Here is a 14835-nt window from a genome sequence, read left to right as displayed (position 1 = left end):
GTGCCATGTATTGGACACAGCTCCTCAAGCAGTTACTTCTGGTGGGTCTTATCAGTGTACCCAGTTTTTGATAGTCACTCTTCCTTTGATTTCCTATGTATTGAATTTTTATTTATATATGAATTTTCTCTGCACCCTCCTTGACTCAGCTTTTATTTATGTAAATCACTGTACAAATGAGGTTGGGAGAGACCTCAGGATGTTACCTGGTCCAACAGCAGGGCTAAGAGGTAATACAAGATAGCCACTGTTTCTAAGAAATCCTTCCTTTAGGGATAATGACTTCTACACAGGGAGTCGGAATGCATTAGGAAGTCCTGAAGAGGGGAAAGACAGCTCAGGTAGAAAATACTGTCACTGATGCTGTGCTCAAAGTTGGGATCTCCATCCCAGCAAACAGCAGCCTACCCCTGCCAGGGAATCTCACCCAAAATGCTGCCAGTGGGATGGTTGTAAAGCGTTATGAGAAGTTACTCTTGTTTTCTTTTGGGAGAGAACTGATCTCTGGTGCCTGAAGCAGGGACCCTGAGTATTGTTTTCTGTGCTGTAGAGCCTTATGAGAGAAAAGGTCCATTCATCAGGCGCTAAGCTAACTCTTCTGTTCAGCTGAATTTTAACACTTCGCCACCTTCACGGTTGCTGTTAGCCAGAGGAACATAGCCTCTCTTCTTGCAGCCTCCATGGAAACACAATGCTTGCACTTCCATATTTTTCTTTCCCTGCAGTTTCATTTTTCAGTTCGGAATCAATGTTGGGAAATGCACACAGTGTTCAGGATCATTGTTACAGTTAATGCTATCTACAGTTTGTCACCAGTTCAGCTTTGAATGGAGCTGGTGATGAGCCTTTGGCTGTACATTGCACCGTCTAGCATCTACCTGGGCGTTTGGGCTATTGCTGCTGCCTATTTTAACTCTCTTTGGTGGTGTGTATCCAGGGTGATCAGGGAGGAGCAGGTGTGCCAGGAGATGTTGGCTTCCAAGGAGACAAGGTAATTGTTCCCCTTTTCTTCATCATTTTTTCCCCTTTTATGGGTAATTTGTGTGGCCACCAGCCTCTCTATGCATCTTCAAGCCATGAGGAGCTGGGGCTAACTGCAGCCTGTTGCCAGGTCCTTTTCTTTAGATAGTTCCCCTTTGGAGTACTCTGCTAAAATTTATGTCATTAGATGGATTTTGTTGTTACTTATAATAAAAAATGTTCTGCTAGTGGCTTTCCGTATAAAGGGCCATATTCTCATGCAGAAACTGGAAATGATGGGACAGGGTTGGACTGGTGTGCCTGTGTGTGGTCCAGCGGCTGCCGACTCAGAGAATTTGAGTACTCGGTGCAGCAACTTAAACCCTGACCCAGTGAAGCACTTAACGCTGTGCGGAACTGCTGAGCAAATGACTGCTCCCCCAGGACTACAACGTGATGCTGACTTCAGCTGAGTAAGGCTGTACTTAGCACCGCACTGGGGCCTACATGGCCCTGAGCCACAGCCAACTGCAGCAGTTCATGTGCTCCTCAGGGCTAAAGGCATCCCCGGCTTTAGCAGAGACATCTCACTGATACCAGGGCAATCACCCTGGTCCCTTGCAGGGCTAAGAAACTGCTTAGAAACTCCTCCTGTCTCTGCAGAATCTGGGGCTGGAGCAGGGGGAATTGGTGTTTTTTGATGCTTTGTTGTGTTTTCTCAAAACTCCTCTCTTTCTCTCTCTTTCTCAGGGTAGCCAAGGTTTGCCTGGGGTCCCTGGGGCACGAGGGAAGCCAGGCCCCCTGGTAAGTAACCAGATGTCCTCTGCTTCCTAATCTCCCTTTCCAAAGGTTGAGTGCCCAGCTGGAAAGACAGCTTGGCAGAGGTATGCTCTGCTCAACAGGAAACATAGCAGCTGGGAGCTAGCTCACTTTTCTCCATTTTTTTCTGACTTCTGCAGGGAAAAGTTGGTGACAAAGGTCCAGTCGGGTTTCCAGGACCACCTGGCCCTGAGGTATGTCCCACAGTGCATTGGGATTCGTTGTTCTTTAGTCAATGAAGGTCCAGTTTTGTTCAAACGGGGAAATGGGACAAACTGTCCATCTTGTACCCTCTGACAACCCTACACTCACATTGCCTGATCTGCAGTTAGTCTTTCTGCCTGATCTTTCCAAGCCTTTTTCTTCCTATTTTGTTACTTGCAAGTCCCATACGTAACATCTTGTTCTGTTCCTGTTCCAAAAGGTCCGTCTCCAAAGATTGTCCGTCCCTTGGCACACAGCATGTCACAACCCATCACCTCTCCCCATCTTTCACTTTTAACAGCTTGGCAGACACTCGCTGCAAAGCAGAACATCCTGTTGTTTTGCAGAGGGAAGCTCTCAAGGCTTTTCTTAGGAGCTTCCAAAAGTTGTAAGAAAAAGCAGTGGTGAACAGAGATAGAGCCCCACATGGTCTCACAGCCACCAGCCAGTCTCTGTGAACACTAGTCTTTTTCATCATATTGTTCTTCGACCCTTTTTGTTCTTTGGCTGTTCTTCTGGGGCAGAAGATTCATTTCTCCAGTCTTACACCTCACTTTCCACCTACCCTCCTCTTTTCAAGCCTGGGGCTTCACTCCTCTGCTAGGATATTATGGGACATCAGTGGCTATGAGGGGACCAAGATAGGTTCATGACCCATTCTGCATCTCATGTTTTCCTAGTTTCTTCTTTCTCTATTTGTCATCGATATCCTGAAGGTTTTGTGATTGTTTTTTTTTTTTTTCACTTCTTCGCCTGCAAAATACCATTTCAAGTAGAAAACAACCCTCACTGCCCTTAACAAAAATTTTTATGGTGATACCTTAAACCCGGGCTCGGCTTCCCCCCAGCGTATTGTGGTTTTTCTCCCTCATAAGCAACCAGACAATGCCTGTGAGATGCTAGAGAGCCTCTTCCAGCACGAACGATGGTCTGTTTTCCCTTCATCACTGCTCTGGTATTTTACTGGGTCTGGAAGGGCTCTCGGTCAAGTGCTGCCACTTAGCAATCTTTGCTCTTTGTTGCTATTGGAAATAACTGCAGATTCCTTTGTGTGCTCGGCGAAGGGGTGGTGGGTGGAAAGGAGCCGCTGCCTGGCTGAGGGCGGCCGCTAATGAGCATGTCAGCACCTTTCCTAATTCCTCGCCCGCTGTCCTTTGTCGCCGAGGCATGCAGTTTGTTTCTCGGAGCAGTGAGATTATGCGCTGACTCATAAAGATTAATTAAAACCCAAATTGCCATTTTTAGCCCTGTGATGACAGGAAGGCCCTCACAGCAATAAATCTCCTCAGACGATGGACCTAAAGGGAGCTGCTGGGGAAGGCTGCCCTTGTGTCCAGCCGATAGCGCGGCTCCCGTCGCGGTGTTTCCTTCCCTCTGCGTGCTGCGTGGTGGCCCACACACGGACACCACCAGCATACAACCAGTTTCTCAGCATTCAGCCTTTAACTGAACCTCTCACAGAGGCTGCAGAAGTCCTTTGCACCCAAACCATCTCTCCTTTTCTTCAGGGCTTTCCAGGGGACATCGGCCCGCCAGGAGAAAATGGCCCTGAAGGCCTAAAGGTGAGTGGAGCTGAGAGCGAAGCTCTGTAGGGGTGGGAGGCAGCCAGGGAAAACAAAGTAGTGGGAAGGGGGAGAGAGAAAGCCCTGGAGATTCCTCAAGACTGTCCTGGCCAGCCTTTCAGCTTGGTCTGTTTGGCTTGAGGTCCCTCCAAGAGTGGGGTTTTCTTTTTTTTTTTCAACTTTTTTTTCTGTAACAAAATTGACATTGGATGACGTCCCATGGCTGTGAAAGAGACTTTCTCATTTTAATGGCCCTTCTGAGCTTATGTTACTATTTTTCTGAGTATCTTTTCCTTTGGCTTCTTCTCAGGGGAAGCCGGGAGCACGAGGTTTACCTGGGCCAAGAGGACTGCCTGGACAAGAGGTGAGTGTCCTCAGACAAAAAGCAGATTGGATTTAAAGAATAATGTTGAATTTTGAAGATTAATGCACACTGAAGTGGTGCCTGTGTTTTGAAATCCTTCTGTCCCTCAGAATTTGGAAGTAAATGCTTATATTCACCGGTCAGAAACCCACAGAAGAGGAGCTTCCCCTAGGCCCTGAGGCCCTTGCTTCCAGTCACTGCTGGCATCCCTTGACCCTAAACTCTGCACTGGCTTTTCTTCTTAAGTCTGTTCCCCCACACCCACACACACTCCCGAACGGATGTTAATGCCCTTTTCCCTGCACATCCCTTTGCACAGACATGCCCTGACCTGGCTTTTGCTTTCTGCTCCTTTCAAGTGTGTTTTCTTTCAACTGTGAGACCTGCAGACTCTGCTGTCTCACATGGAGCAACGTTATTTGTAAAAAAAATGCAGAAACTGAAACTGCTATTTGCAAAGATTTGTTTGCCCCAGCATCTCAGAGCTTGCAGCTTTCACCTTCCACTGCACAGGAAGACTTGAAGCTTAATTCCAGTCACAGTCATTGAAAAGGGAAAATTGTCATTGATTTAATTGTCCTAGAGCTGCAAATACTTCATGGCGGCAGCAGAGAAGGCCCGAGAGCCCTCCTGTTTATCCCATTGCAACTCCAGCGGCTACAGTGTAGTTTATTCTGGGTCAGATCAGTGTAAGCTGTTTGGAGTCATGATACATTTTGCAAAAAATACTTAGTGCACACATGGGCAGCAGCTCAGACTAATAGCACCAATCATTCTGAACTTTTTCTGGGAATTCTTTTGCTTGCTCTCTAAATGTGATTAATGCAAATTAGCTCATTTATTTGCACTGAAATAGGGAAAAAATATTCTAGGCAATTTACAAAGTGAATCGAAGCCCTGCATTCCAGGTTCAGGCAGGCATGACCAAGCTGCCTTCAATTTACTCTAGTTAGTGAGCATGAAAGTAAGACTGAAGACATGGACATGGACTTTGACGTGAGCTGTGCTGAGGGCCTCTGAATGTGCATCACAGCATACGACTGTGCCTTCACTGCTTCTGTAACCTGAGGCGGAAGGTCAAGGCTGTGAATTACACCCTCTTTACAAATGTGGCATACTGTGGGTGGCTTGTCTGAGCCCACCAGTCTGGGTTCCTGACTTCCAGTCCCAAGTTCAGCCCGCCAGCTCATGCCACTTCATTACCACGGCTGACCACCTAAATGAGAGCAGCAAGAACCGTGGCTGCCAAGGGCGCTTTTAATTTCTCTTGGCAGTTGGTTTTAGACACTTGAGATAATTTTTGTGAAGCTTAATTGAAGGTCTCCTAGAAACTGTAGATCTGATCCTATCACATTAGAAACTGGTGCAGAGCCAAGGGAGAAGACCGAGTCCAATTGCTGTGTGAGATTTTGAGATAGCTCCATCGTGTAGCAAGTGTAGTCCCATTTGAAAGCAAAAGGGAAACCTCCATGCAGTTGCCAAATGGTTCTGTGGGAAATTTTGCGTCTCTGTTTTCGTGGGGCAAAAAAAAAAAAGAAAAAAAAGAAAAAGAGTAGAGAGCTCAACAGCATCCATGTCCCTGCCAAATCACATGAAACAGAGCCCTGTGAGCATGTCCAGTGTATCCCATGGGCCAAATTCAGCCCATGATAAGCCCACCCAACTGGTGTTGACTTCGGTCAAATTTTGGGTGGCTTTTACTGGCAGGACTTGACTTCAGACTGTATTTCTGATGTGGGGAGAGGAGTTGGGGAGCCTCAGAGATGTTGAGCTTCCTTCTGTAGGGGTTCAGCAGGAGTCAGTTTTTAAAATGTGACAGCTGAACACACAGCCTGTGTTTAACTGCTGCTCATACTGCAGACCTTTCATTCTTGTGCATGGTGAGACCAGGCTTTGTCACTACTTTGCCCTTTATTTTAATTTCTTTTCTCCTCAGGGAGATGAAGGACCCTTAGGACCACCAGGAGTCCCTGGTCCAGAGGTAAGTTTTAGTGGTTTACTCAGTTACTACCAGCTCTGTTGACTTTGCCATGAAATTGTAGTTGAAATAACATGAAGCTTCAACCCTTCTGGCTTGAAGTGGGAAGTCATCTGCTCTTCTAGAAAATATTGCATTGTCCAATTGCTTGATCCGGGACGTATGAAAGTCACAGAACAGTCTTTCACAGGATGTTGAGTAAGACTGATTTTATAATTTGTTTAAAGTTTCAGACCTTGAAAAACTATCTAACATTCATGCACAAGATAAAGTACTTTGACTGGAAAGCATCTTTGTAAGCAGCTCTGTTGTTTGCTTCCTTGATTTATGGTATTTTTCAATGAAAGTAGAAGGAAAAGTAAGAAAAAAGACAGGACATTGAAGTAGAGTCCTTTTTGTCATCTACATCACTCTGAACATGGTGATGTATTGCAGAAATGCAGTTAGGAGAAGCAGAAAGAGTATTATTGTATCTGTGAGCCTGCCAGCTCACAGGGTTTTATAATGGTTATGAACATAATTGTTATTGCAAGATAGTGAAATATCTTGTAAATTGGAAACTGCTGAGAGCTTCTAAGTGGATGAGGAAATAAATTTTTATCTTGCATTTCCCCCATTATTCTATTAGATACTTTTATTCCTTTCTTGGAACAACGTAACAAATCCAGTTACCTCAGTGCCTGGGGGAACGCCGTAATTGTTCTCCTAGCTAGAGGGAAGGATCAACATGAACCCTTGGGTCTGCAGGTTTATTCGTGCTTTTCTAAATTTAGCTGTGGATGTCAGCCTGGCTTGCTCCACTGCAGGGACACTCCTGCTCCCAAACCCTCTCTCGATGCCAGGGATAGAGCCCACAAGAAGCCTACATAGCCAAGTCCCTGCCAACACCAGGGAAGTGCCATCTTTGGATGCTCAGGAAGCTGGTGTCTTTGCTGGCATCACAGGAAAATTTCTGGAAGTCAAATAAATCCAACTAAATACTGCAGAGAATGAGCTAAAAGGCAGCAACAAATACCTTGGCTTGGTTGATTACAGTCCATGAATAATGTTTCTGATGTGATGTTTAAGCAATGGAATCGAGCTGCAGGGGCAGAAATGTGCTGAACCTTAGAGTAGCTGTCTGAACATGTTCCACATAAATCAAACCCAGTGTCACTCAAGACAGCATTTTCTTCTTGTGTTGCCTTGGCATCAGTGAGGACTGCTGCATCCTTAGCACGAGGGATTGGCTGGGAGTGTTGCTTGTAAGCTGCACCTTGTCATATGGATTCACAGACACATTGCTGTAACCCCGGGCAGCTGCAGGAGTCATTATTTAGCTTTTCATATTTATTGTGTATTTCAGGGTCGACCTGGCCGGAAGGGATTTCCGGGAAGACCTGGTCCTGATGGTCCAAAGGTAAGGAAAGAGTTGGTTAATGATCAGGGAAGCAGTGAGTAGAAAGGAGAAGAGGTAGAGGGATGTCTCTTTTCTCAATTTCATAGTGCTCCAAGCCTAGGGTATTCATTTCAGAGAGGACAAGGGGAACTGAGGTTTTATCTTTTTCTCTCAATTTTGGGGTCTCAGTTCTTGCTTGGTTTCTTCAGAAGGAAGAATGATGGTGTGTTTTTTGAGCCATGTGCTTTGTTATATAGTGTTTCTCCTCTGATATTCACCACCACAACCCTCCATCATCTCATGTTATTTTCCATTGTTTCTCCACATTTTTGTTCTAAAACAATGCACATCATTCCTATCTCTGCTGCCTAATTAGCAGCAGGAGCCATCCCAGGGCAGCCCGCTCCACAAACCCACACTCAAAAGGAAAGAGAAATCCCAACAAAAACAACCTCTTCAAGCAGTAAATAGCAAAAATGTGGTCTGGCAGCACATCTGGAGTATCTGCCTACTGAGAAAATACAGCTGCCGTCACCCAGAGACAATACTGCTGAGCGGTGACTCTGGCCCCTGGATGGCCTGTCCAGGGGCACGGTGTGGCCTTTCGTGCTGCCATGGCTGTCCCACATGCAGGTTTGGATTTCTCCTCTTCCTCTTGTTTTTCACTTCAGCCCTCATTTTCCCCGTTCTCTGAATTTCTCTGATCCTACACTATGATTTAGCTTGTGTGCGTCGTTCCTGTGGTTTTCCTGCTCCATGTGACAGTAATTTGCCTATGGTGGAGGTTTTGTAAGAGCAGAATCAGGGTGCAGCATTGCCTGGGAATATTTGGGTTGCTTTTTGTTATTGTGACCCTTCCACCAGCCGGTGAATTTTCTCGATCCCTTTTCCTCTGTCACTCAGGAACAGCACCTCCCCATGGCATCCACACTCTTGCTTCTACTAGATGTTCTTCAGATCTTTTGGTTAATCACTCTTAATCTGTGACTGATGCATTTCTGCCTTCATCTGTCCATTTTACTCAGCTGTTCAGATAGAAACATGATGGGGTAGAAACACCCTGGCTTCAAGAGGATCCCTGATGAGAACTCACACCTTATTAACCATATGGATAAATCACCCAGGACTAGGCTATGCCACAGGAGAGCTGGCAGCTTATGTTTCAATGTTTGAGTTTGGTTTGTGTAGGTTATGTTACCACAGCACAACCAGCAACTTTTAGGGGCATTTCACTCAAAACAGCACGTTTCATGTTTGTGTCATGTTTGTCTCCATGTTTGTGGCAGCTATGTTTCTTGCTTTGGATTATTTTTCAAAAAACTGGGCTTTGTAAGAAGTTCTTGTAAGAGGTTGCCTCTTGCTGGTTTTCCACAATTCAGAAGCAGCTTCCCAAATGATGGTGTACACAGAATCATGTTGTAATGAGTGAGGGGCTGACTGGGAGCAGCAGCTAACCATGTGCCTCCTCTCCTCTTGTCATGCAGGGCGAGCCAGGAAACCACGGCCGACCAGGGAAAGTTGGTGAGCAGGTAAACTCCTTGTTTTTCTTGTCTGTTTGATGGTCTCCTGTGTTTAACACCTTCTGGATGAGCAATGTGCAGGCAGAGGGCAATGGCCAGGAGCTTCTGACCACCTCAAACCTCTCTGTGGTCCTGGTGCTCCAGCTGTGACATAGGAAACACGTCTCGTAGTCTAGCTGTAGCTCTCAACAAACAGCACTGCCAGGAGCCATGGGGTCTGTTTTGAGCTAGAGGTTTTCCCATAGGCCGTCTGATAAAGTCACAGTTCAGGTGGACGTGCTGGCCATGCTGGCAGCACTATAGCATGCAAAACTGGCTGTGCTTCTCTAGGAGGCAAAGCCTTGGAAATGAAAGAGATTATGGAGTTCTGTGTATTCCACTTATTCACAAAGGGGCAATTTCCAGGCTTTGCTTATGTAGGCTTTAAGGGTAGGACCCCCTGCTTTGAGGTGCTGCGCTGCTTTCAGAGGAGACAGCAGCCAAAGGACCCAGGCCCTGGGCAGGAGAGGCACTGAGCTGCATTTTGGTGTACCACAAGAGAGAACGTTCTGCTGGGTTAGCAGGGGACGTTCATTATCCCTGTAGGCTTCAGGGGAACCACAGGCATCAAGGAAAGAGAAACAATCGTTGCCGTGTCTGTGATTGAAACCAACCAGCTTGTCCACCACCAACCCTGAAATTGCAGCCGCGGAGCCTCCAACATGTTCTCTGCGTTCCTACATGACCACACCAGGCTGGATGCAGCCGCTGGCCCTGGCAAAGAGGGTGTCACTGCTCAGCACAGCTGTCCTTCCCAGCACTTTCCCTGCCTATGGTCAGCAAGTTTGGTTTGGTTTAGTTCATCAGTCTCCCTGGCTTTTCTTTCCTCTGTATCCAACAGCTGAGGGTCACTTACTTGTGGGTTTCTGACCAAGTGTGTCAAAAAAAAGCCATGATGGATCCTGTTCAGTACCAAGCAATCTGATGGGCCTCAGTATGAATCAAGGATGGTTCATATCAAGGATTTATGTCTGGAAATTAGAGGCCCTTCTATATTATCATTAATGATTTACTACATGAAGAGCAACAACTGAAGAAACGAAGCTGCTCCACACACCTGAGGCTGCAGCCCAAGTGCTGTTTGCAGCTTTAGCACCCTGTGTATGGCCTTGGGGAGCACCTCCCAGTGCTCCGTGCCTCAGTTTCCCCTCCTGTAGAGGGCACAAGTCAGTGCTGCCTTCCAGTCTGGGGCCTGGTGAGAGGAGAACAGACAGGGAAACACCTTGGGCTGAGCACTATGCCTCCTATTTTCAGGTGGTACATGTGGATACTGCTGTATTACAGTTAGAAATAAATATTTAGAAGTGCTTTGAGAACCTTAACAAGATGTTGCCACTGAAGGACAAAGCATCATTAGGATTATTATGCTTTACCATCCCTCGGGACTGACCTTGGATGCAAACTGTAGGCACTGTTTGCTGAAAAGAAAACACAGCTGGCCTCCGCTGACACCGAAACCAGCACAGTGGTATGAAAGCTGCCTGTATTATTCTTAGTCAATTAGTCTCTGTCTAGAAATATCACCCAGAAAGAATTTCCATTTCCATACCAGTTAAGTCATTAGAAGAAAAATGTCGCAGCGGCTTAGTGAGAAATAACCTCCCTTCCCATCACACCTCTGCTGAACAGAGTGTTGGCTTTTCCGTCCTCCTGAGCCTCAGCATTTAGTTTTGGGGCTGCGTTGCTTTTTTGCAGAGCTCTGAGGGGTCAAGCTAACAAGGTCATTTGGTGCTGAAAGCCACCTTCAGCTTTTCCCTGTTTGCTCCTGGGGAGGCCTTGGAGGCACAACAGCAGTGGTCAGGCATCCCAGACTTGCTGCTCTGCCCTCCCTGTGGGTTTCCTCTGGCTGGAAACCCTCAGCATGACAGCATGAGAAAAGACCGGCCATCCATCTCGTTGCAGCTCTCTCCCCTTTCGTACGGACACCTGTTTAGGCTAACGTGGGAGTTCCTGTAGTGTTTCCAGACACTTGAGCTCTCATTGAGGAGCTGAGTTTTTAAGGCACAGGGCAGTTCCTGATGCGTTGTTTTTCCATCACAAGGACGCTGGCTGGGAAAGTTCATTCATAAGATGCCTGTCGTCTTCAAATGCTGGAAGTCCAGCTGCAATCTCCCCTGTACCCTGAAATGTGTGATTTAACCCTTCCTTGCAAGTAGATGGAGGCAGAATAACATGATGAAGAACACGGAGCCACTGGCCCAGGCCACCAGCTTTCCCATCCCAGAGCTGGGAGTTCACCTCAGTGTCCACCCTGAAGGTCAGAGAGCCCTACAGGAGAAGCAGCACCCTGCACTAGAGGCTGAAAATATCAGTGAAGACCTGTGCCAGCTGAAAAAGGCCAAGGCTGACAAACGTCCTTAGTGGGAGTGAGGTCTTGTCACGGCAGGAACAGCTTTCTAAATCCTTCCTCCCGTCCAAGAAGCATGGCAATGTCGTGGTCATCCATGCCCCCATCACACCCTGCAGGGAAGGCAGACACTCATCTAGGGGGTATTTCTTCCTTCAGGCAGGAAGGATGTTGTCCCAACAACAGCAGATGTTATTCTGAAATAATTTGTCAAAGGAAACGAGCAGTTCCCTGTTCAGTGTGTTCTCCTTGCAGCACCCTTTCAGAGGAGGGAGGTGCTGTGATACCAGCTCAGCAGGTGGGGTCTGACGTGGAGTTGACTTGAACAGGGTCAGATGGGTCGCTGAGAAGCAAGCAGGGAATTCACTGATGTTCCTACATCTCACAGCAGCACCTTCCCAGTGCAACTACCTTTCCTTCCAGCGTCTCTTTCTGAGCTGCAGACCCACCTGGGATCCCCATTCAGGGCTTTATGGGCACGTGAGGGCACGCAGCCTCCTTGCTCTGACCAGGCATGATGTCCACGTGTCACCACATTCCCGTCACCCATTTCCCAGAGGGACGTGGCCCCGGGTAGCTGTGGTGTGCAGAGGGTTAAACCGCGTGGCTCCTCTTTGCGGGTCAGAGCGTCCTCCCTTAAACTGCGATATTTACTGTTTTACTTTCCCTTTCTTTCATCTGAATGGGAGGATTGTACATTTACTCCCTCCCACCCTTTGTCCCTGCTTTGTTTTGTTTTGAGTTCTAGCGAACCAGTAAAACAGAAAGGCCACCATCGGTTCCTGCTGGGAGCGACTGGCGGTGCCGTCCCTGGGAGACCCTGCTCACGCTGCGCTCGCCGTTCGCTTGTTCCTCTCAAATGGGCTATGATTTATGCAAGGCCTCATTGCTGACTTGCTCTCTGTTGATGCAGCCAAGAGGGGGGGCTTAATTATGACAGGGCTGGAAAATAAATGGGGAAAACCAGGCAGGAGTTAGGAATTACAATCTGCTGGTCTCCCCCTTTCTGCCCCCCAAGCCTCCAGCAACTTTTTAACAATCTCCATCCTTTTTCTGCCATGTCCTTGGCTGGGGAGTACAGCAACTGAATCAGGAGCGACATGCTGAACTCCCCATCCAGTACAAATGTTTTACATTCCTTCCTGTATACTATGGCCCTTCATCAGGGCAGCCACCGCTGCTAGGACTTCACGTGCATCATTACGCAATCTGCCTGCAGTCATGTTTGATGTAGAGCTTCTTTTCAACCCTGAGAACCGGGGGAAAAATGTTATGCCACAGCCATTTTAGTGTAATGCCCATAATTCACACACACTTTGATTTAAGGGTTGCTGCCAATGACTTTTCTGGTTCTTAAAACCTAAATCTTCTGCTGCGTATATTCCCTTCAGCACCTGTACCATTCCGGCCAGTGAAGGATATCGTTACCTGATCTTCCCTGCTTGTTTCAGAGAGTCCCAATAACTTACCAAGATTTATCTTGCCTAGACGTATCTATTCCATGCTCTGTCTGCCTGCAGACAGCAGCGCTGGTTAATCCAGCCCAGAGCAGCCAGCACTGGCTGCAAACACCGCAGAGCTACCGTGCTGGAAGCCTGTCCACATCTCGGGGTCCCTGCTCTCCATCTGGCTACGATGACACCACGGGATGCTCCTCTTCCTCGGTACGCTGGGAGCAGCAATGTCTTCCCTGGAGCAGCAACATAATGTACCAGAACAGGCAGAATTTTCCCCATTTCTGGAGTGAAAACCAGGCCAGAAATGTTGGCTGCGCTCCCCCTCCATCCATTTACCCACACAGCAGGTGCAGCGTTTGCCTCAGCCCTGCTTGCGTTGGCAGTGCTGGCAGCTTTCTGCCCGAGCTGCGCTAACAAATGGCACATCTGTGACAGAGAGAGGGGTCTCGGGAGGGTGCTGGGCTCGTGGGCCGCTTGCTGTGCTGCAATCAGGGCTCTGCATGCCATCTGGAGAGCACCACCAGCTTGGCCGGGAAGCACAAGCAGTACATCTCGCTTCATGACCCAGATTCCTGAGAGACTTCAGGGTGGGAGCTGATGCTGCCACGGACAGTATGTCAGAAGTACCAGCCTGCAAGCCTGAGTTTGGGTGTACAAGTTTGGATGCACCCCAGCCCCTGCGAAATGTTTTTGGAATAGCCGTGTTCTGACCGGTAACAACATTTGCTGCAGGAGCAGGGAATCTCTGTTCTTCTGCAGGGACTGACCTAAGTACCCCAGAAACATCTTAGAGAGCACCTTCCCTCTCTTAAAGGGAGAAAGGAAAGGGATGTCTGCAGGTTTCTGAGAAATTGGAAATGAATATATTTACTCTTTCTTGCTTCTTTTGTTTATCTCCTTTTTGTTTAGCAATACATTGCCTTGTTTCATCTCATTGCTTTTCCATCCTCCCCTCTGCCTTAGCATTTGCCAACTTTGTGGCCTTGGGCTATGGAAAACCTCAGTAACTTGAAGCAGTTATCAGCTATGTATCCGCACTTGTGTCTAATTAAAGGGATAATTGATTCAGCAGCCTTTAGCAATGCCACCCAGTGGCAACCTTGCATATGCAGATCCTGAAGGTTTGCCTGCTGCCCCTTGGGTTCCTGCGGCAGCCGATCTGCTGCTCGGTGGAGCGCAGCTTTGCTCTCGCTCCGTGAAGCCTGGCCACAGCAGCACACTTGTGCACTGGGTCTGCTGCAGCTTCAGACACAGCAAAGACAATGTCAGTACTGATGGAAGGGTTGGTGACATGGAGCCCCTGGCGGGATAGCAGAGCTCTCCTGGTAGTTGGTGCCTTCCTGTGATTAGTCAGTATTTCCATTGCAGCACAGCAGTTGCCTGGGACATCATCCCTGGATGAATTTCTAATGTAAGCATCTAACTCCAGGCTCTGCACTTGTTGCCTTCTCCCATGAGTTTTTCCAAATGCTTCTCACCTGGATATTGCTCCCATGCAGAGCCTGACAAGAGCTCTACGGCTCCACAGAAGCGCGTGGCTGCTCACTGCAAGAGGCACAGCCAGCTGGGTGTCCGAGGGAGGGATGCTTCTGTGCCATCAGTGTGCCTCGGGGAGGAGCTCCACTGAGGTTTGAAGGACGACATTTAATTGCACCATGCGAAGGACATTAATGCATGAAGACTCTTGACATTTGGAGCTATTATCAGAAGTTACTCCCTCTGAAAGGCACTGGAGAGTGACCCTCGTCGTGGTTTATGTCTCTGAATACAACTGCTGGGTCTCGCATGTGGGATAGCAGTGAGGGTATTTTATGACACAGCTTTATGTTGTGAGCGTAACTTCATGGAAAAGAGGCTTTTGGTGGCAGGGGAAGACACACAACCTGTGAGTAGCTCCTCTGTAGCACCTTGCACCATCAGAGCACTGCTGTGAACAGCCACAGCAATGCACCAGCTGCAGAGAGCTCCTCTACAAGCTGCACGTGTATCTTGGGCCAGCTGGGGATGGAGAAAGCAAAGAAACAGGAGTATGGCAAGAAACCTTTGCTTCTTGCTGTCCCCTTAGAAAGGGGATATCAGGGTGAAAACCTCCTGCTTTTCTGGGACCACACTCCAGAGCGTTGCTTTGCAGGTATAGCTTTTCCCCCCGTTGCGTTTGTTCGTTCTGGATGTTTTCCTGAGGGTGCCATTTGAAAACCTCCTTGGTG

General features: G+C 47.9%; 1 protein-coding gene across 1 annotated transcript in view; it reads left to right on the top strand.

Moving 5' to 3' along the window:
- The window catches only part of LOC116497028 (collagen alpha-1(XXVII) chain-like), a 150251-nt gene that overhangs the window by 75999 nt on the left and 59417 nt on the right, over positions 1-14835 (top strand). Inside the window, exons 17-24 of the mRNA XM_032200523.1 lie at positions 938-991; positions 1711-1764; positions 1920-1973; positions 3492-3545; positions 3856-3909; positions 5846-5890; positions 7233-7286; positions 8750-8794. Coding sequence (XP_032056414.1) covers positions 938-991; positions 1711-1764; positions 1920-1973; positions 3492-3545; positions 3856-3909; positions 5846-5890; positions 7233-7286; positions 8750-8794 — 414 coding nt within the window. The remainder of the gene's footprint in view (positions 1-937; positions 992-1710; positions 1765-1919; positions 1974-3491; positions 3546-3855; positions 3910-5845; positions 5891-7232; positions 7287-8749; positions 8795-14835) is intronic.

Source organism: Aythya fuligula, chromosome 19, assembly GCF_009819795.1.
Source record: "Aythya fuligula isolate bAytFul2 chromosome 19, bAytFul2.pri, whole genome shotgun sequence".
NCBI classification, from domain to species: Eukaryota; Metazoa; Chordata; class Aves; order Anseriformes; family Anatidae; genus Aythya; species Aythya fuligula.
The sequence above is the reverse complement of the archived record's forward strand: the minus strand, read 5'-3'. Positions and strand labels throughout refer to the sequence as shown.